This window comes from Pteropus vampyrus, unplaced genomic scaffold (genome assembly GCF_000151845.1).
Source record: "Pteropus vampyrus isolate Shadow unplaced genomic scaffold, Pvam_2.0 Scaffold37, whole genome shotgun sequence".
Lineage (NCBI taxonomy): Eukaryota > Metazoa > Chordata > Mammalia > Chiroptera > Pteropodidae > Pteropus > Pteropus vampyrus.
Window position 1 is genome coordinate 7,370,234 of NW_011888818.1, and position 23,171 is coordinate 7,393,404.

The 23,171-nt window shown below is 35.8% G+C and overlaps 1 protein-coding gene across 1 annotated transcript in view; it reads right to left on the reverse strand.

The window, feature by feature from the left end:
- ALMS1 (ALMS1, centrosome and basal body associated protein) overlaps positions 1 to 23,171 on the reverse strand; it is a 166,065-nt gene that overhangs the window by 93,040 nt on the left and 49,854 nt on the right. Inside the window, exons 12-13 of the mRNA XM_023529497.1 lie at positions 8,621 to 14,821; positions 7,458 to 7,591 (exon numbers count right to left, since the gene is read on the reverse strand). Coding sequence (XP_023385265.1) covers positions 7,458 to 7,591; positions 8,621 to 14,821 — 6,335 coding nt within the window. The remainder of the gene's footprint in view (positions 1 to 7,457; positions 7,592 to 8,620; positions 14,822 to 23,171) is intronic.

Genomic DNA, 23,171 nt, shown 5'->3' on the forward strand with positions numbered 1-23,171 from the left:
CCCCTTATTTCAAACTATACTACAAAGGTACAGTAATCAAAACAGTATGGTATTGGCAGAAAAACAGATACAGACCAACGAAACAGAATTGAAAACCCAGAAATAAACCCATTTATGGACAACTAATTTATGAGAAAGGAGCTAAGAATAAACAACAAAGAAAGGAAAGTCTCTTCAATAAAATGTTGGAAAAACTGGACGGCCATATCCAAAGAAAGAAACTAGACCACTATCTTACATTCTACACAAAAATTAACTCAAAATGAATGAAAGACTTAAATATAAGACCTGAAACAATAAAATACATAAAAGAAAACGTAGGCATAAAGCTTCTGGACACTGGTCTTAGTGGAGTTTTTGTAAATTTAATTCCAAAGGCAAGAGAAACAAAAACAGAAATAAACAAATGGGACCATATCAAACCTAAAAGCTTCTACACAGCAATAGAAACCATCAACAAAATGAAAAGGAAACCAAACCGATTAGGAAGATATTTGCAAATGATATTTCCAATAAAGGGTTAAAATCAAAAATATATAAAGAACCCACACAACTCAACAACAAGAAAACAAACAACCTAATTAAAAACTGGGCAGAGGACATAAATAGACATCTTTCCAAGGAAGATATATGAACAAGAAAACATGTTCAACATCACTAACTGTTGGGTAAATGCAAATCAAAACCATAATGAGATATTATCTCACAGCTATTAGAATGGCTATTATCAAAAAGCAAGAAATAACGAGTACTGGAGAGGGTACTGAGAAAAGAGAACCCTCGTGCACTGTTGGTCGGAATATAAATTGGTGTAGCCACTAGGAAAACCAGTAAGATCCCTCAAAGAGTTCAAAATAGAATTACAATATGATCTAACAATTCCTTTTCTGGGTATTTATCCAAAGAATATGAAAACATTAATTTAAAAAGATATATATACTCCTATGTTCAATGCAGCATTATTAACAATGGCCAAGATACGGCCACAACCTAAGTGCCCATCAACAGACAAATGGATAAAGATGTGGTACACACACACATGAACACACACACACACACACACAATGGAATACTACTTAGTCATAAAAAGATGAAACACTGTCATTTGCAACAACACTGATGAATCTTAAGGGCATTATACTAAATGAAATAAGTCAGAAAAAGACAAAAACTATGATTTCACTCATGTGGAATATAAAACAAAAAAGAAACAAATGAACAAATAAAACAACAAAAACAAACTCACAGCCACAGACAACAGAGTGGTGATTACCAAGGGAAAGAGCTGGAGGGAGGATGAAATAGATAAAGCGAGTTAATATATGGTGACAGATGGAAACTGGACTTTTGGTGGTGAACACGCTATCATGTATACAGAGATCGAATTATAATGATGTACACCTGAAACTTATATAATGTTAACCAGTGTTACCTCAATTAAAAAATTTAATTAAAAAAAGAATATTGTACCAATTTATCCTCTTATCAGAATTATATGATTATTTCATTTGCTCTACACCTTAACCAATATTTAGTATTACTCTCCTTTTAACTTTAGTGACTTGTTAGTATGAAGCAGAATTTCATTATAGTTTAAATATGCATTACTCTGAAAGGCCATTACATTGAGAATCTTTTCAAATGCTTATTGGCTACTTGGATATCTTCCTTTGTGAAGCAGCCTTTGAAGTCTGGGCGAGGGAGGAGAAGTGATTTGTACGTAGTTGTTTATATATTCTGGATTTAAGTCTTTTGTCAAATATACGTATTACAAATAAATATATCTTCCACTCTATGGCTTGACTTTTTACTCTTCATGGTGCCTTTTGATGACCAAATGTTTTTAACTTTCATGAAGAGCAATATACCAATCCTTTCTTTTACAGTAGTGACTTTTCTATCCTACTTAAGAAATATTTGTCTATCTCAACATCATTAAGAGATTTTCTTCAAGAAGCTTTCTTGTTTCACCTTTCACATTAAGGTCTATGATCCATCTTAAATTAATTTTGAGAATGATATAGGAGACACAATTATCCTAGAAATTATAACACATTATTTATCAATCTAAAGTAAACAATATGCCTACTCTCCTCATGAACAATTAAGGAATTTAGAACAATTTAACTCCATTTACACAGCTTCCAATCTAAAAGATATTGTCCTATAATTTAATTTTATATCATGCTTTATCTCAGACCTGAAAATTCTGTTATGTTTGTTTTATACATTTAGTTTTTGGTTACATTTATCTGCATATTTACAAAACACCTCCTTTGCTCTTCAATCCTTCCTACATCACAAATTTTCCATCTGGGGTCATTTTTCTACAATCTGACTGAGGTACACCACTTAGAATTATGTTAAATGATGAAAAACTGCTTTTGTCTAAAATCATTTTATTTTGCCTCATTTTTTTTTTTAATTTTTTTATGCTGACATTGGTTAAAGAAATCCAATAAGTTTCAGCTGTACATTTTAACAGTAAGGCATATATGTTTACACTGTGTGTTCATATTTTGCCTCATTCTTGAAAGAGATTTTCACTGGGCATAGAATTCTAGGTAGATACTTTTTTTCAGCATATTGAAAATATCCTACTACATTATGTCTTTTATTGTTGGAAGATATTAATGAAAATTTAAAAATATTCGATATGGTATGATGATAATGGTATTACATACAAAACTTATGGGTTGGGAATGGGACTTGAGACTATGAAAGAAACCTGACCTGTTGAGGCTACTATGATTGCTGAGGCCAAGGGAGAAACATACAGGGGAGTTTAAGCAAATAGGTAAATATATTAAGGATAATGAAAGCCAAGTTTCTCACTATCAAGGAAGTGAGTTACAAATATAGAAAGAGGAAAGGCTAGACTATGCCAATGGTACTGAAATGGAACTCAACGTTCGTACCAGTGTACACTGACAGTTCTAATGGTTTTTTAATATTGATAAATAAGAGAACGGGGGGGGGGGAATGTGTGTATAATTATGTATATACAAACTATCTGCTGAGGATGCCTAAATGCAATAGCATCACAAGATCAGTAAGCACACCTAGCATACAGATCTCGGCTTCTACATACCAGCCTCTGCTAAAAGGAATAGGGGCCCTTTGGAGAAATGTCTGATTTCAGGGCTGGTGAAGAGAAAATAAAAGATTTGCCTGGAATATCTTCTTCTAAGTAGGTGCTCCAAGAATAATGGAGATATATCAAAACTACACAGCAGCCAACTTAAAAGGGCTCTCACTGGCAGTGTGGGATAATTTAAGTATCAAAATAAACAACAGTAGCAATAGGTTATACCCTTTGAGTAAAAGAAAAATCCAAGAGTCCATGCTGATATAATATATGGGGAGAATAATGGAAAACTCTTAGAATTCCAAGTAATAAATGTTAAAGAAATGCTAAACAAATTTTTTCAATCTCTATATTGCAGCTTATTAATGATTCAGTTCAAATCATCAATAGACACTAAATTAGGTTAAAGTTTAATAACAAGATATTTACATAGTCTCAAAGTATCTCTCCCTCATACTTGTTATTTATTGATTGATATATAAGACACACTTATAAATTAACTTTAAACTGGAGAAAACTTACCTTCTTATTAAGATACCATCTTAATTTAGTGGTACAAGCTAACATTGTCAGTATTAAGACAAATGAACATAATGCATCTCCTGATATGATACAACAGGAAAAGTACATCATTACTTCTGTTGTGTTTCTACAGAAAAATCAAACTTGAATCTAATTGTGACAAAACATCAGACAAATTCACTTTGAGGGACATTCTACAAAGTAACTGGGCTGTTCTCTTCAAAAATGTCAAAGTGATGAAAGACAAGGAAAAACAAGAAATGTTCTACAGTAAAACCACCTAAAAAGCATGACAATGAAATGAAACACTGAAATAATTAAAACAGGTTTTTTACAGAAATGAATTTTAAAAGTTGCATGTGATAAGGAAAAACTCTTCATTGTGCAAGACTTTCTTCTGTATTGCAAGACTTCTAATATCTCTGACACCTATCTACTACCTTCCAGAAGCAACCCTCCATTATGTGATGACTAAAACAACAGACATAAATTTCTAAAATATGCCTTTGGGATGCATTTACTGTCCCTGATAAGAACTACTGCCCTCCACAATTCAGTCTTCTCTCTTTTAGTGTCTCTCTCCAATTATCTTGAACATTACTATCTTTAGTAAGGACAGGCCTCCTTACTATCCTTTAACACACCAGGCACCCTCTAACATAAGGGACTTTGTACATGCTATTTTTGTCTGGAATGCTACTGATATCCAAATGGCTTGCTCCTGTACCATCTTTAGATATTTGATCCAATATTTCCTTGTCAGGGCATTCCTTGACCATTCTGCTTTGTTTCCTTGGCATCTTACCAACTGAAATATTATACAGTTTAATTATTTATTTGGTTGCTATCTGTACCCTCTCACTTGAATGTAAGGAAGGAATTTTTGTCTATTTTCTTCAGTGATATGTCCTCGGCATATGGACTGGCAAATGTTAGGTACCTAATAAGCATTTTTTGAATGAATAAGTAAATTTCCAACAACAGAGGAATGATTAAAGTCTTATAATCATAAAATGGAATATTATATACCTACATAAAGTTGTTTTTAGAGTAGTTTTAAGGAGAAATGATCATATATTTAAATTAAAAAGCATCCAAAAATATATATACAGTTGTGACCAACATGAGTTCACTAAGACCAAGTTATACCTGACAAACTATAGTTCATAATTATTCAGATAAGAAATTGAAGGAAGTCAAATATAACACAGGTAAACTGCAGGTTGAATGATATCATGGTAATTACTCCAGTTAGAAAATCTTATTCAAGAAATTTTAGACTTTTCCCTGATAACTTTGTCTTTAAACATTTTTATCAAATATTTGGACAAAAATATTTACTGAATAAATGCCACAAAGCTGGAGAGATATTTAATATAATAGATGACCTAATTAAAATATAAAATCATTTCAATAGGCTTGAACATTGATATAAAATCAATAAGATACAGCAGAATTAAAAAAGAATTATGCACAAGAAATGAGAATAGAAATCTGGACAGCAGTTCATGTTTTTTTCTTTCTTTCTTTCTTTTTTTTTTACATGCCATAGTATGATATGAACATTAAAAATCATAAAAGAAAACATCAGCAAAGAAAATTACTAAATATACTTCATGCTGGTCAGATCACATGTGAAATTCTAGGCTTAATTTAATTCAGGACACTCTATTTTAAGAGGAATACAAACTACAGTCTACCTAAAGAAAGGCAATTTGATTTCTGAGGGGGTATGAAAACATCAACATATGAAGATTAAAGAAATAAGGAAATAAAGATCACGGGAAAATACATACTTTAAACAAAGAATGCTAAGGTAACTAATCATCTATTTTATTATTTGTTAATTTTGTTTTTCACAAGCATATATGTAAACCTAGAATCCAATCTAATTTATACTTGTAAAAACCTTTTCACCTCACACCTGTCAGAATGGCTATCACCAATAAATCAAAAAAGAGCAAGTGGTGGCGAGGATGTGGAGAAAAAGGAACCCTCATACATTGTTGGTGGGACTGCAAATTGGAAAACAGTATGGAGGTTTCTCAAAAAATTAAAAATGAATATACTTTTTGAGCCAGCAACTGCACTTCTGGGTATTTAGCCAAAGAAAACCAAAACAATAATTCGTGAAGATCTATGCACCCCAGAATTCATGACGGCACAATTTACAATAGCCAAGATATGGAAGCAACCTAAATGCCCATCAACAGACGACTGGATAAAGAAATTATGGTTTATATATACAATGGAATGTTACTCAGCCATTAAAAAAAATGAAATCCTATCATTTGCAATGACACGGATGGACCTAGAGGTTATTATGCTGAGTGAAATTAAGTCAGACAGAGAAAGATAAATACCATATGATTTCACATATATGTGGAGTCTAAGGAACAAAAAGAAGAAACTAATCAAAAACAGATTCACAAATATAGTTGACAATTTGGTGATGGACAGAGGGAAGAAGGGTTGGGAAGCTGGGAGAATGAGGTGAAGGGTTAAAGAAGTACAAATTAGTAGTTGATAGTTGGTCACGGGGATGGGGAATATGGCATAGGGAATGCAGTTAGCATTAATATGTCAGCTAAGTGGAGGGCCAGGGGAGGGAGGGAGCAATTGAGGGGATCATTTTATGAACTATGTAGATGTGTAACTAATGTGCTGTATACTTGAAACTAATTAAAATAAACAAATTAAAAAAAAACTTTTCTAAAATTTATAAGTCAAAATAATTATGCTATATGAACAATTTTCTAAGAAACTATGAATTAGGCTATAAAGTCTACACATATGATACCCATATCAATTTTTACAGGATTAATAATAACTGCAAGTGCCAATTACTGAGTACTAACTAGACACCACACATTCTACTAGGTATTTTATAGGCATTATCTCATGTAAGCCATACGAAAACCCTATTAAGACAGGTATTATTATACCCTATTACTGTTCATAATAGAAGACCAAATGCCCTACCCACAAGAGAATGGATAAAGTATGTTATATTGATACAATGAATACGTACAGAAATAAAAAGGAATAAACTAAAGCTATGTACAATTACACAGAAGAATCTCAAAAACCTACAACTGTATGAAAAACACAATTATATATACCATGTTAATTCCACCTATTATAGAGTTCAAACCATACTGAACAGCAAGAAAACCAATACATGTCAGGATAGGAAGTAAAAGAGTTATGACTGGGGAAAGGGACACAGGACTTCAGTGCTCTTTGGTAACATTCTATTTCTCAAACAGAATGGCTAATATACAGAAATTAATTTTACTTTATTCTTTATATACATGATATGTATATCTATAGATATATAGATAGATTCTTTTCTACGCCTGAAACAGTTCACAACAGAAGGAAAATAAATACTATTAAAAAGAAAGTCACTTATACGTAGGCTATTATAGCTCTGTGTTCCTAAGCAGAGAATATACATCTAAAAATAGCTGATATCACCCTCAAGAGAAAACAGAAGTGACAATTTACCAATAAAACAAATCCACTCTTATTTTCCAAAGGAAGTAAGTTTTTTTCAATAGATATATTTGGAATTAATCAAAACCTATAGAATTAATCCTTAATCTTAACTTTTGAAGATTTAAGACTCTTAATATTTTAAGCCAAAGACTATCATATCAGTAACTCAGCTAGTCACCAAGGTCTACGTAAGACATCCAAATTCTACTCCCCTTTCTTCTACATTTTCTCTTTTATAGTTTTCTTTTCTCTTTCTTTTTTCTCCCCAATTACAGTTGGCATTCCATATTTTTTTATATTAGTTTCTGGTACACAGTATACTGGTTAGACTAGATTTCTTTAATACCTTGGACAAATCTGTTGTTCTCTCATGACCAAATAATTTTGCTTTGATCTCTTCTACTTTTCTCCTGTCATCCTCATTTAATTCTGAAATGGAGTAGCCACAGTCACGAGCCATATTAAACTTCAGATTCCAGGCTGGAGAGAAAGCATAAAAACACTTGAGATAAGACAACGCAAATGTGATAATTTGTTAGTGATTATAAGAGCACAGAAGATCATCAATAACCCAATTTAATGCATACCACATGCTTAGCAAAAAACATATACTCTCAATTATATGACAAACTATTATAAGTTCTTGAGATCATTTCACTTTAAAAGTCTGATTTTACCATATTCTACAGATATTTCTCCAAAGAGGCCACATTAAATATGGTATTCAATCATATTATCTTAATCTTCCTTCTAATCAAGACAATCTCTCTGCCTTCCCCATTAGCTCATGCTAGTTACTGTCACCTCCATGAGAGCTGGTATTTTAAAATAATAAAACTTGCAGTTGTTTTTTGAGAATCAAAATATGCGTAAGCAATAGAAGAAATGATACAGGCAGTTAATCTCAAGGAAAGATTCCCAGGTAGGCCTGCTTATAAATTGCCCTCCAAAATATATTCCTCATATTGTCAAGACTTTTTTTCTTTTTTAATGGAATTTTACTATTAGAGACTAATGGGATTAGCAAATATTCTTTTAAATATGTTAACTCAAGTTTTAGTGTGAAATACCTTGATTAGTTTTTTCTAATGTCTAAGATTTGCTCTAAGAATTTCATTAGCAAAGGGATGAGAAAGTATATATAGTTTTATGATAGAGTGATTTAGAGCAGAGCAAACTGTTTTTTGTTTTTTTCTGTATCCAAAATAAGTGTATTATAATGGGCAGATAAGGGGAAACATAAAAGCTTTAGGAGTCTGGAAACCCAAGCTATCTCCTTACTCTCCGACATAAGAACCTACTTTTCATAAGGACCTAAACTCAGACTAGCACTATTAATACTGTGATTTAGCTACATCATTGGTTAAATGGACATAAACTAGATTGCTAGTGGAAAGTGTAATCACCCTAACATTCTAAAAGAAAATAAATTTAGAATTCCAAACACTTAACTTATTAAACTATGTGTATAAGCTTCATCTGACTTAATAACAAATTATCAATTCCTACCTCGTGCTCGTACCCGACATTCCTCTTCCTCCGCATTTCTGAGTATTTGTTTAGCATGATTCAATGAGGATTCACATTTCAGAAGGTTTTTCACATGTGCAGCCAGTGAATCTACACTACTACCACACCCATCATCACTCTCTGACACACCCTCTTCCTCTCTGCTATCTGTCATGCTTGTCCTTGGTGAAGCATATGGAAATAAGTTTAGAAGAACATCAGAAACTGACTCTAACGAATTACTGTCCCATGAACAGGAACTTGCATCACTACTTGAATCACTTTTTATGAAAGTCATCATAGGGATAAGAATTTTATTCCCAATGGTTCCACTACACCCTTCAGGTTCAGATCTCATTACAGATTTGACTGCTTTACAGTGCCGAAGGGTTTCATCTAATCCCTCTCTAGCTTTGCTTTCTGCTTCTTGTAGAGGATTTCTAACTGTAGCTGAACTAATAAACTCCCAATTTTCAATGCCTCTCTGGCATTTGAGATTCGTCTGTGTGCTAATATTTTTCTGTATACACTTGTTGCTTGGGCTTTCCTCTGTGAATGGCTGTCTCTGAGGCAAATCGACATTAGATTCATCAGTTTTAAGGGGTTCTCTGAAGCAAACCACCTTCTTAGACTGAATAAATGAAATATCACTAACATCTCTGAAAGGGACAAGGGGAGCAGGAAAATTACATCGTTTCAGTGCTATATTTTCTGCCTCCATTAAAAGTGTCCGAATCTCTTTAAGAGTTTTAGAACCATTGTCTGTATATTGGAATTCCTCAGAGCCTACATCATCAAAACCTGAAGGTTCTGGCTTATTTATTACAATTCTACCATCAGCCTGAGAATTTAAAGACATATTGTTTGAGATAATACTAGAGTTAGGAGAATCCAAATTATCTATTAGTTTTTGGACATGGTCTGAAACAAGTTTGTGTTTCTCACTATGTGAATAATAAGCACCAGGGGAAACTGTTGATAACCCAGTAATCTGATCAGATTGCCCAGGACCACGTGAGAACTTCAGGGCGTTTTCAGTTAGATACCTATCTGCCAAATCCCACTGAGAGAATGTATTTGGTTTTTCTCTGTGTGAAATAAAACTAGGAGTTGCTGTTGGTAACACAGTTGTTTGGTCAACTGATCCAGGAATTGCTGAAATCTTCAGTACATCTTCAGTTAGATGTTTGTCTGGCAATTCCTGTGGGTAGGAAATATTAGATTTCTCTCTGTGAGAATAGGAACTAGGAAGATGTACTGGTATCCCAGAATTCACGTCAGTTGGTTCAGGGACAGATGAAATCTTCAGAATATCTTCACCATGATGTCTACCTGGCAAATGCTGTTTAAAGAAAATACTGGGCTTTACTCTCTGAGAATAAGAATTATGAAAAACTGTCAGTAATGGAGTCTTCTGGTCATCTGGTCCAATCACAGTCGAAATCTTGGGTTTCTCGTTATGTGAGTAAGAACTAGAAGGTCCTGCTAGTATCTCAGTCTTCTGGTCAGCTGGTCCAGGAATAACAAAAACGTTTAAAGCTTCTTCAGTAGTATCTGGCAGCTTCTGCTGGTTAAAAATACTGCCCTTCTCTTTATATGAGTAGGAACTAGAGGGGATTATTTCTATTGCAGTCTTCTGGTCAGCTGGTCCAGGGACAGTGGAAACTTCCAAAGTTTCTTCAGTAATATCTGGCAATTCCTTCTGGTAAGAAAAGATGGAACCTTCTCTATGTGAATAGGAAGAAGGCGGCACAATTCGTATACCAGTCTTCTGATCAACTGGTCCAGGAACCACTAAAGCATTTAAAGCATCTTCATTAGGATCTGGCAAGTCTTGCTGGTAAGAAATAACAGGCTTCTCTCCATGTGAATAAGAAGTAGAAGTTACTACTGGTATCCTAGTCTTCTGGTTACCTGGTCCAGTAATGCCTAAAACTTTTAAAGCCGTCTGAGTAAGATCTGACAATTCTTCCTGGTAAGAAATGATGGGCTTCTCTCTATAAGAATAGAAACTAGATGGTACTACAGGTAACCCAGTGTTCTGGTCAGCTGTTCCAGGAATACCTGAAACTTTCGGAGCCTCTTCAGTTAGATGACTACCTGGCAACTTCTGTTGGAAAGAAATAACAGGCTTCTCTCTCTGTGAGTAAGCAGCAGAGGTTACTGCTGGTTTTCTAGTATTCTGGTCACCTGGTTCAGGAACAGTTGAAACTTTCAGAGCTTCTACAGTTGGCTGACTATCTGGCAAGGCCTGCTGGTAGAAGATAATGGGTTTCTCTTTATTTGAGTAGGAAGCAGAGGTCACTAACGGTAATCTGGTTTTCTGGTCACTTGGTAGAGGAACAGCTGAAACTTTCTGAACCTCTTCAGTTAGCTGCCTGTCTGACAAGGACTGTGGGTAGAAAATAAGGGGCTTCTCTTTAAGTGAGTAGGAAGGAGAGGTTATTGTAGGTATCCCAATCTTCTGGTCAGCTGATCCAGGAGAAGCTGAAACATTCAGAGCCTCTTCAGTGAGATGTCTATCTGGTAAGGCCTGTTGGTAGAAAATAATGGGTTTCCCTCCGATTGAGTAGGAACTTGAAGGTACTGTTGGTACCCCAGTCTTCTGGTCACCTATTCCAGAAGCAGATGAAATTTTCAAAGTCTCTTCAGTTAGATAACTATGTAGCAACTCTTGTTGGTAGAAAATACTGGACTTCTCTCTAGGTGAGTAGAAACTAGAAAGTTCTGATGGTAACCCAGTCTTCTGGTCAGCAGGTCCAGAAACAGCTGAAACTTTTAGAGCTTTCTCAAGTAGATGACTGCCTGGCAAAGCCTGAGGTGAAATAATAATGTGCTTCTCTCTATGTGGGTAAGAAGTAGAGGGTACTATTGGTACCTCAGTCTCAGTCTTCTGGTCAGCTGGTCTAGGAACAGCTAAAACTTTCAGATCCTCTTCGGGTATATGACTCTTTGTCAAGCTCTGTGGGGAGAAAATAATGGGCTTCTCTCTATCTGAGTAGGAACTAAAAGGTTCTGATGGTAACCCAGTCTTCTGGTCAGCAGGTCCAGAAACAGCTAAAACTTTTAGAGCCTCTTCAAGTAGATGACTGTCTGGCAAGGCCTGTGGTGAAATAATAATGTGCTTCTCTCTATGTGGATAGGAAGTAGAGAGTACTATTGGTACCCCTGTCTTCTGGTCAGCTGGTCTAGGAACAACTAAAACTTTCAGAGCCTCTTCAGGTACATGACCCTTTGTCAAGCTCTGTGTTGGTACCCCAGTATTCTGGTCAGGTGGTTCAGAAACGGTGGAAACTTTCAGGGCCTCTTCAGTAAAATGAATGTCTGGTAAGACCTGTGGATAGAAACTAATAGGTTTCTCTTTAGTAGAGTAGGAACTAGAAGGTTCTGATGGTAACCCAGTCTTCTGGTCAGCTGGTCCAGGAAAAACTGTAACTTTCAGAGCCTCTTCAGGTAGATGACTGTTTGATAAACTCTGTGGGTAGATAATAAAGGGCTTCTCCCTATGAAAGTAAGAAGTAGAAGTAACTGTTGTTATCCCAGCCTTCTGGTCAGATGATGGTCCAGAAACAGTTGAAACTTCCTGAGTCTGTTCAGTTAAATGACTGCCTGACAACTCCTGTTGGTAGAAAATATTGGGCTTCTCTCTATGTGAGCTGGAACTAGAGGGTACTGTTAGTATATCAGTCTTCTGGTCACCTGGTATAGGAGCAGATGAAACTTTCAGAGATTCTTCAGTTAGATGACTATCTGGTAATGCCTGCCGGTAGAAAATACGGGGCTTTCCTTCAAACGAGTAGGACCCAGAGGACCCTGTTAGTATCCCAGTGTTCAGTTCAGTGAATCCAGGAATAGTTAAAACTTGCTGAGATTGTTCAGTTAGATGACTGTCTGGTGACTCTTGTTGGTAGAAAACAATGGGCTTCTCTCTATGTGAGTAAGGAGTAGAGGGAACTGTTGGAACCCCAGTCTTCTGGTCAGCGAATCCAGAAACAGCTGAGATTTGCTGAGGCTGTTCAGTTAGATGACTGCCTGGTGACTTCTGCTGGTAGAAAACAATGCGTTTCTCTCTATGTGAGTAAAGAGTAGACAGTTCTGTTGGAACCCCAGTCTTCTGGTCAGCGAATCCAGAAACAGCTGAGATTTGCTGAGGCTGTTCACTTAAATGATTGTCTGGTGACTCCTGCTGGTAGAAAACAATGCGTTTCTCTCTATGTGAGTAAGGAGTAGACAGTACTATTGGAACCCCAGTCTTTTGATCAACAAATCCAGAAACAGCTGAAATTTGCTGAGGCTGTTCAGTTAGATGACTGTCTGGTGACTCCTGCTGGTAGGAAACACTGGGCTTCTCTCTATGTGAGTAAGGCGTAGAGGGAACTATTGGTATGCCAGTCTTCTCTTCAGCAGATCCAGGAGCAGATGGAACTTTCAGTGCCTGTTCAGTTAGATGACTGTATGGCAACTCCTGGTGAAAAAAAACACTGGGATTCTCTCTATGTGAGTAAGGAGTAGAAGTTACTGTTGGTATCCCGTCAGTCTTCTGGTCAGTGAATCCAGAAACAGCTGAAATTTGCTGAGGCTGTTCACTTAGATGACTGTGTGGCAACTCCTGGTGAAAGAAAACACTGCGTTTCTCTCTATGTGAGTAAGGAGTAGAAGTTATTGTTGGAACCCCAGTCTTCTGGTCAGCGAATGCAGAAACACCTGAAATTTGCTGAGGCTCTTCAGTTAGATGACTGTCCGGCAACTCTTGTTGGTAGAAAACACTGGGCTTCTCTCTATGTGAGTAAGGAGTAGAAGTTACTGTTGGTATCCCGTCAGTCTTCTGGTCAGTGAATCCAGAAACACCTGAAATTTGCTGAGGCTGTTCAGTTCGATGACTGTCCGGCAACTCTTGTTGGTAGAAAACAATGGGCTTCTCTCTATGTGAGTAAGGAGTAGAAGTTACTGTTGGAACCCCAGTCTTCTGGTCAACGAATCCAGAAACAGCTGAGATTTGCTGAGGCTGTTCAGTTAGATGACTGTCTGGTGACTCTTGTTGGTAGAAAACACTGGGCTTCTCACTATGTGAGTAAGGAGTAGAGGGTACTATTGGTACCCCAATCTTCTCTTCAGCAGAACCAAGAGCAGCTGGAACTTTCAGTGCCTGTTCAGTTAGATGACTTTCTGTTAACACCTGCTGATAAAAAATATGGAGTTTCTCTCCATGTGAGTAAGAAGTAGAGGGTACAGTTGATATCCCAGTCTTCTGTTCAGTGGGTACAGGAGCAGCTGAAACTTGCTGAGACTGTTCAATTAGCTGACTGTCTGGCAGCTCTTGTTGGGAGAAAATAAAGGGCTTCTCTCTATGTGAGTAAGAAGTAGAGGTTACTGTAGGTATCCCACTCTTCTGGTCAGCAAGTCCAGGAGAAGCTGAAACTTTCAGTGCCTCTTCAGTGAGATGACTTTCTGTCTGTTGATAGAAAACATGGGGCTTCTCTCCATGTAAATAAGAAGTAGAGGGTACTGTTGGTATCCCAGTAGTTTGATCAGCTGGTTCAGCAAAACCTGAAACTTTCAGAGTCTGTTCAGTTAGATGACTGCCTGGTAGCTGTTGCTGGGAGAAAACAAAGGGCTTCTCTCTATTTGAGTAAGAAGTAGAAGGTACTGTTGTTTTCTCAGTCTTCTGGTCAACAGGTGCAAGAACAGCTGAAACTTTCAGAGCCCCTTCTGTGTGACTATCTGGCAATGCCTGTTGGTAGAAAATATTATGCTTCTCTCCAAGTAAGTAGGAACTTGGAGGAATTGTATATATGCCAGCCTTCTGGTCAGCAGCTCCAGAAACAGCTAAAACTCTTAGAGCCTCTTCAGTTAGATTACTGTTTCTCAAGGCCTGTGGGTAGAAAACGCTGGGTTTCTCTCTTCGTGAGTAGGAACTAGAGAGTACTGCTGATATCCCAGTCTTCTGGTCTGCTAGTTCAGGAACAGCTGAAACATTTGGTGTCTCTTCAGTTACACGACCATCTGCCAATATTTGTTGGTTGAGAGTATCAGTGTGTTGACCAACAGTATTCTCCACAGAAGACCTTACGACAAATTGAGGAAAGTCTTCAGGGGACAAGGGTAAATGAGATCCGATGTGTGAATCTCCAGGAATGGTAGTGATGCCTGGTTTCAAGTCGGATTGAGTAATTTCAGTTGTGCCTCCTTTAGAATTATCTTCTAAAGAAAAAGAGATGTTGATATTGTTAATATATATTTTTCTGAATTAAAAAATTTTCTTTATGCACTAAAAAAAAATAAAGCAAGCTTTCCTTCCTTGGGACTTTATACTTCTAGAATGGAATCCTAAGGAAAAAGCATCAAAGAACACCAATAGTTACACTCAAAGATATTTATTACGAAGCCATTTAAAGCAGTAATCTAATGAGTAAATAATTTAACTATACAACAATAGAGCAATAGATTAAAAGTTTTTAATGAAATATTTACATAAACTATTTAATGAAATATTATACAGATCTTAAAATTTGGATTTTTAAATAATTTTCAATGTGGTGGGAAAATGCTGTCTACTCTGGGATTGGATTTCACCTTACTTATAAACTAATAAGTTAGCCTATTATTGTGTCATGTATGCTGGCAGAAGATACAAGACTCCTCAATCAAGACAAAATACTTTATTCCACGGCATAGCAAAGAATCACCACCTTATTTTCATAGATTCTCCTTCCCCCAAGGTCCACAAGGGCAATGCAATATGGCTCAGGTGGATGCTATGCATGCAATGGGTTTAAATGACTCTCCTAATAAGTACAACCATAATAAGATATGCATTTTTAACTATAAGAAACTGTAAATACTCTAAAGGTTACACTAAGAAGTTTAAACTTAATTCTATATGCATAGAGAATTACTGACAGATATGAGCAGAACTATACTGTAGAAATATAGGTTTAAGATGGGTAGAAAGGGCATACAAAAGTGTAAGCAGCATTGTCTAACAGAGCTTTCTGCAACAATGGAAATGTTCTATACTGTCTAATACAGTAATTCTAAATAAAAGTAGTTCTAAACGACAGTGGAAAGTAAATGACTGCAATATGAATGGCAAGATTTGACAAGTAATGTTCATTCAAAACAAAACAAAAAAAAGATGAATGTTTACTATGGCCCAGTCACTGTTCTAGACACAGGAAATGGAAGCAATAAACAAAGTTTATATTCTAATTCTGTCTCGCAAAGCTTACATCCTAATAGAAAGCAGGCAATAAGTAAATTGGTAAAACATATGGTATGTCAGATGGTAGTAAGATGATTGATATATACATCAAGTATTATCTATACTTTACAAATAGGGAAATTAAGTCTCATAGGTAATGACATAACAGTGCTGCTCTAAATGAAGATCTTGTTAGATTCTGATTCAACAGGTCTGGGGTGGAATCTTAAATTCTACATTTCTAGCAAGCTCCTTGGTGATACTCAATACTATTGGTCTTCAGGCCACATTTTGAGTAATAAAGATATATTTTTTAGAGTTGTACAGTGAGTAAATGATAAAAATAGGTACTTCAGCCTTCAAACTCAAAATGTGAACTCTTTTCACTTCAACTGAGTGACATTCTAAACTCACTAGTGAGTTTCAAAAAAGTAGCTGAATATAGAATGAAACTAGATGAGGAGTGAATTGTAAGGTAAAAAGGTAGAAATATCAAGTATTAGCTCTTCAAGAAAACTAAAAGAGAAGAAAAGAATGTGTGCTGCATAATAACTTTAGAAGGATAGGAGGTCATGAAAATTTTTGTGAGGGGAAAAAAGCTCTAAAAATTAATAAATCAAAACATATTAAAAACCTGAACAACCAATGGGTCAAAGAAGAAATTAAGAGAGAAATAAAAAAATTCCTTGAGACAAATGAAAATGGAAATACAACACACCAAAACTGTGGGATGCTACAAAAGCAGTTCTAAGAGGGAAGTTTATAGGAACAAATGCCTACATCAAGGAACAAAAATCTCAAAAAGCCTAACTTTACACCTCAAAGAACTAGAAAAAGAACAAAGCCCAAAGTTAGCAAAAGGAAGGAAATAAATATCAGAACAGAAATAACTTGCTAACATAGAGAATAAAAAGACAATAGGAAAAGTCAATGAAACGAAGAGCTGCTTCTTTTAAAAGATAAACAAAATTAACAAACCTCTGGTTAGACTCACCAAGAAAAATGGAGACAGGACTCATTAAAATCAGAAATGAAAGAGACTATAATATACTAAAATTGCATACTTGTGCCTTTTAAGAGAAGAGACTAATAACCTGGTTAGGATCTGCTGAAGAACTCTACCCACAGGAGCCAAATGCTTATTAACACGGAAAGCTTCCTTAGCAGACAAAAACAGCATGGTTGTATTTCCAAGTATAATCTGAAGTCCTCTATGACCTGATTCAATAAGAACAAGCAAGTTCTTTATTTCTCACAGACAAAAGGAGGTACAATTCCAGTCTAATATTACATATGACTAAGAGATTCTTACTAGTAATCATTCCAAATTGAGTTATTAAGGATATTAATACTAGCATACAAAGAGAAACCGGCATATTTCTGGATTTCAAGAACTTTAATTCAGTCACTACTAGAGGTCTGGCAATCCTAAAAAAGTACCTATTCTGTGTATAAAGAAAGTGGATTGAAATTCCTGCAGTTTTAAAAAAGACATTGGTAATATTTTAAGTTAGTCTTTGTTTTCATTATTGTTATTCTTGCTTCCTAATTATGAATTGCTGTACCTTTATCATTTTTACAATTTCCTAATTATTAATTATTAATAACTAGATTTGTCAGAATTTTGTTGTGGGAGACTTGGTTAATCCTTGAGTAAACTGTTACTGAAATTTAAATTCTCTCAACACTAGACTATAAATCATGTATATATTATGGCTAAAATAGGAATTACTGGCACATTTACTGACAAAGCCTATGTAAACAGAACCCCTCCAAAGTGCCTATACAATGATACTTCATAAATGTTGTCTTGTTGACAAATGTATGCCATTTAAATAACTTCCAACACAATATCAAGTTAAATGTAATAAAACTGCTGAGTTTTAAAAGTTTATAGGGGATTATTTCGTAGCATAAAATTCATATATACAAGCTCGAACTACAACCTAATATTTTGTTACTATCACTAAATTCTTTTTCTATGTGAAAGTGAGAATCAGTAAGGTAAGTGGGCTGTAGACTCTTCGTACTCCTAAGAAGTCAGTAGTTTCAAAGAAGCTAAAGAACTGCTGGTGTTGTGGAAAGTTCATGAACTCTGCACTGGGACAGAGGTTCAAATTCAAAATACACTATTTCCTAACAGAATAACTCTGAGAAAGTTACTTCCCGCATCATACCACTTAGAGGGTTGTAGAAAACATTAAATGAGATGTAAAGCATCCGGAAAATAGTAAGTACACCCTTACTCACAGAAAAGAGAAAAGGAGGATGAAATTTTGGGTGTTGCTTCCAAGTCCCTCATCTTTAAGAGAACCCTCCCAAAGTCCTGCCCCAAACCAAAAGTCTCACTTACTCTGGAGCCACAACTAGATCACGTCTCCAAGAGAGAGAGAACAAAATACACAAACACAGAGAGGAGAGAAGGGAGAGAGGGGAGAGAGGGGAGAAAGGGGAGAGTGAGGAGAAAGAGGAGACAGAGGAGAGAGAGAGAGGGAGGGAAATAATCTACAGTCTTTAGGCTAAACCAAAGACTAGGCGTTAATTGTAAATTATGGCAAGAATACTAATACAATTAAGTTCATTAGGCAGGGATCACAAACCCCAATAACCACCAAATAACCACCGAATAACATAAAGGCATGTACATGCAAGTAACAGGGATGATCACATATTAATGACAGCAATAAAAGCTTTAAAATAGTGCAACAAACAAACCCGCAGGCCTTCATAATAACAACTCAAAATAATTCAACGAGATACAATTTTTATTTTCACTTGATCTGCTTTTCTTAAGAACTGATCTCCAAAAGAAGCCTACCTCCTTATTTCACCCTGACATTTAATTCCTTTATTATTCAATAATTCATTGAGTCATTCAACAGATATTTATTGATAGCACCTTTCACGGCCAGATGCAAATAAAATATTAACAAAGCTCCAACTCTACCCTCAGAGAGCTTTAAAATCTTGTGAGATTGAAACAAGTAAACAGGCGATTATGTGTTGAGTGCAGTAATTAGTGGGGATGTTTATAAGATACTATGAAAACACAAAAAGGAGTACCTGATTCTTTAAGAAGTCATGGTGAGTAGAAACTAGGATATATTTCCTAGAAGACACTTAAGCTGAAAATGAAAGGATGGAGAGTAGAAATTGGGCACAAGAAGTGCAGGAAGGAAGTGTTCCAACCAGAGAACAGAGCACCTATAAGATCAAGGAGACAAGAGAGCCTAGCATAATAAAGAAATGGCAGTAGTTCAAGGTGATCAAAGAGGCAAGTGTGAGACTTAAGACGTAAGCAGGGACCTTCTATGACATATCAGGGGTATGAAATTTATCCTGAAGGTAACAGTGGAAAGAAAGCAAGGGTTTAAACTACAAGTGATATTATCAAGTCTGACTTAAAAATAAGACTATTCTGACTTAATACAGAGGATGGATAGGAGGGCAGAAAAGATGAGCAGTTTCCTGTTACTAAAGCAGTAATACAAATAAGAGAAAAACTCTGAGAATCAGAATCAACAGGATCAGGTTATTAGACTAGGATGAGAGCAAAGAAAGATATACAAGTTTCTGGCTTCCCCATTCAACTGAGGAAATACGGAAGAGTGGGTTTGAAAAACTGATCAGTTCCTCAAAGTTCTGAGGTTAAGGTGCCATGAGACATCCAAATGAAGATTTCCCATAAGTAGATAATAACATTTGGAGTATGAGATATATCTGGATAGAGTCCTTCATTTGGAAGTCATCAGCCATGGTTACCAGTCTCTTGATTACCAACCCAGTCAGTAATTAAAGCACTGGGAGTAAATATTACCTCAGAAGTTAAGATCAAAGCATTGTTTCCTACTGTGTTTCTACCTATGCTGTAAACAAGCTGAGGACAGCCAGTAATATATCACTGACTGACACTCTTAGGTTAGGAACAATCTTCAAGACTTTTCCATGCTTTTATAATGTACAAAGTTTTGTGTTAAGCATTGGACAAAAATAAACCGTGGTGCCCTAAGAAAGAATATGAATAAATTGTTGGTATACTATTTTATGGTGACGTTACAGAAGCACTGAAAATTCAAAAATGGGTGAGAACGATATGGAATGAAGTGATCAAAAATCTTTTTACAAAAAAGTAGAACTTGAATTTGGCCTTAAATTCTAAGCAGACTATAGAGATGTTCTGAAGAGAGGAAATAGCACTCAGTAAAAAGTTAAAGTAAAATATCAGGAAAAGTACTGAACATGATTCTAGGGGTAGAGAAGTAAACAAAAATAACAAAATGGCTTCCCTTGGAAGGACCAAATTATACAAGAAAATTAAAGTTAAATAAATAGAATTTAGAAGGTCTTGGTAACCAGCCAAGAGAGTTTAGTTTTAACAGAGGAGACAAAAGGACAATATAATCAAAGCTCAAGAAGAATAAAACAGTTGGGTTTAGGAAAAGATAAAAGGTGGCATAATATAGTAATTAAGAATGAAGGCTCTGGAGGAAGGTTGCCTGGGTTGACAAGTGGTACTCCACCAATTTACCAGCTATGGGACAAGTTATTTAACCTATCTAAGCTTCATTTTGCTCAGTTATCAAATATGATAATAGCAATATTAATCATTATAAGTCAAATACAAATACAAAATAATATAATCTATGAAAATGCTTAGCAAATAAGCAAGAAGCAAAAGATAGCTATTATTATTTGTCCATGATGGCAGAAGTTTAGAAAAGTTAGGAAAATTTCATGGCATAGATATAACCAACTTTTGTGGTTTGAAATTGCTTAGCTTATTTAATATTGCCTGAGAAAGATCTTCACGTCACTTCTTACCACCTTGATTATTTCTACCAATAGCCCAAAGACAATAATGTCTCCAAGTTTTCATATGTTCAAAAATCAAGTTGTCTTCTGGTCCTCAGACAAAAGAGCACGAACTCACTTTTCCCTGCTCCTCCTGGAAATAATTCAACGGAGAACCATAAAAAGACTCTGAAAGGTTGGAAAGAGGAAAGCTGGCTGGCTAGGAACCACAGATCTTGAGGAATAACAAAGTAGCATGTTCCCAGGGTTTTCTTTTTAACTCTCATATATCCCAAATAGAACTGGGAGAGGCTTGTAACCTGGAACCACCATAAAAATGGGAAGGAAAGAGTAGAAAGAGAAGGCCTAGCATCTCCCAGCCCTCTAGCCAGCAACTGACTCCCAGTCTCTTGATTACCAACCCAGTGACAGAACCAGCTAAGGTAGGTATTTTCTTCCCCAAAAGCACTGGCAGAAATTGAATGAGAAGACCACAAGCACTAAGAGGCCCAGAGAGCAGGCTCAGGAAAACAGTCTCCTAAGAGCCCAGCATCATACACACTCCACCCAGATGCACCAGGAAGCCTAGAAAAACACTTTCCACTCCCCATAGACGGCACTAGCAAGGATCAAGTGGGAGACCCATAGGCACTAGGTGCCTCAAGACAGGCCCAGAGAAGCATCCTCCACCCTATGGGCCAGTATCTCCCAATTCCCACCCAAGAGCACTAGGCCTGGAGAAAAACATTCTATCTCCATAAGCAATACCAGCAGAGATCAAGCACGAACCTCAGTAGCACCACTGACCAAAGCAGATCAGAATGGAAGGCTCCTTAAAACTAAACTGTCTCTGAAACCACAGCCCACACAATATAAGCCAGGGCTATTTGCTACACATAAATATGGCAACTGCCTGAAAAAATGGAAGATTAAATAGGATCCAAAGTCTCCTAACATCTAAAATGCACAGAATACAATTAAAAATATTCACAATACCAAGTACCAGGAAAGTCAGTTTGAATGAAAAAGATAATCAGATGATTCAGATGATACCAACACCATAATAAAGCAATTAAGAATTCTGAAACAAACAAAATTAAGATAAAATCTCAGCAAAGAAACAGAAGTATAAAAAAGGACCAAATGGAAATTCAAGTAATGAAAAATACCATAAAAGAAATAAAACTCACTGAAGAGGCTCAAAAACAGAATAGAGATGACAGAAGATAGAAACGATGAACTGAGGAAAAATCAATACAATAAATCTGAACAACAGAAAAAAGGGATTAAAAAAAACGGGTTCTTCATTATTCACAGTGACCAGGACATGGAAGCAAATGAAGTGTCTCGCAATACATTATTGATTAAAGAAGATGTGGTACATATATACAATGGAATATTACTCAGTTATAAGAAGAGAAGAAATACTGCCATTTGCAACAACATGGATGGACCTTGCGATAATCATGCTAAGAGAAATAAGCCAGAGAGAAAAAGTTGAAAACCACATGATATAACTTATATGTGGGATATAAACCTAAAAGCAACAAATGAACAAGGCAGACACATGGACAATAGACTAGTAGTTACCAGAGAGTAGGGGGGAAGGGAGGAGGTAGATGGGGTAAAAAAGGGCCAAATATGTGGTGACAGAAAGAAATCTAACTATGGGAGGTGAACATATATATGACTTACTGTTGAACTGTAAAAATAAGAAAAAGAAAAAAACAGGGCCTCTTGGACTATAACTAAAAATATAACAGTCCTATCAATGGAGTGCTAAAGTAAGAAAGAACAGTGGGAGGCTAAATAAATCACTGAAAACTTCCCAAATTTGGTGAGACATTCACCTACAAATTCAAGACAAAGACCATTATTACATGATAAAAAGATCAATCCACCAAGAAGACATGGCAATCTATACATGTATGCAATAAAATCTAGTATGACATGATGAAGAAATGGGAATGAAAACTGAATGGGTAAGAACTAAATCTGAATAATAATTTAAACAAAATATCTGTTTCTTTTCTGTATTCTCTATTGGCTCCCTTTCTCCTACTGTGTTCTATGACATTCTGTCTTCAGCATTTTGATTTTCTCTATACTTATGTTCCTTCGAAAAGCTTAAATATTCTTATAGCATAATTTAATCATGGATTGTTGGTCTTCCAAATTTACATTTCCCATTTTTTCAACTGGTTTTGAAGACATTCGAAACTAAATAATTTCCTAAGAATCAAAGTCAATATGTCCAAAACTAAATTCACTTCCCTACTTGCTAATGGTATCACCAATTCTCAACAATCCAGACTCAAGTATGTCATTCTATTTTCACTCTCCTTGTACTCTGAACTACTCAAATTCTATTAAGTGTTGTTATTTTACATCACTTGTAAAGTATGTTGATTCACACTTTAGACCCAATTTAAACCCAACTTGGCAGTCGTTTTCTGGCCATCGTAACACCGTATCCAGGGGATTTGCCAATAAAAAAAAATAAGGAATCCGGGCAATTGATATCAAGAGCCCATTTCTATACAATATTTACAGAACAGA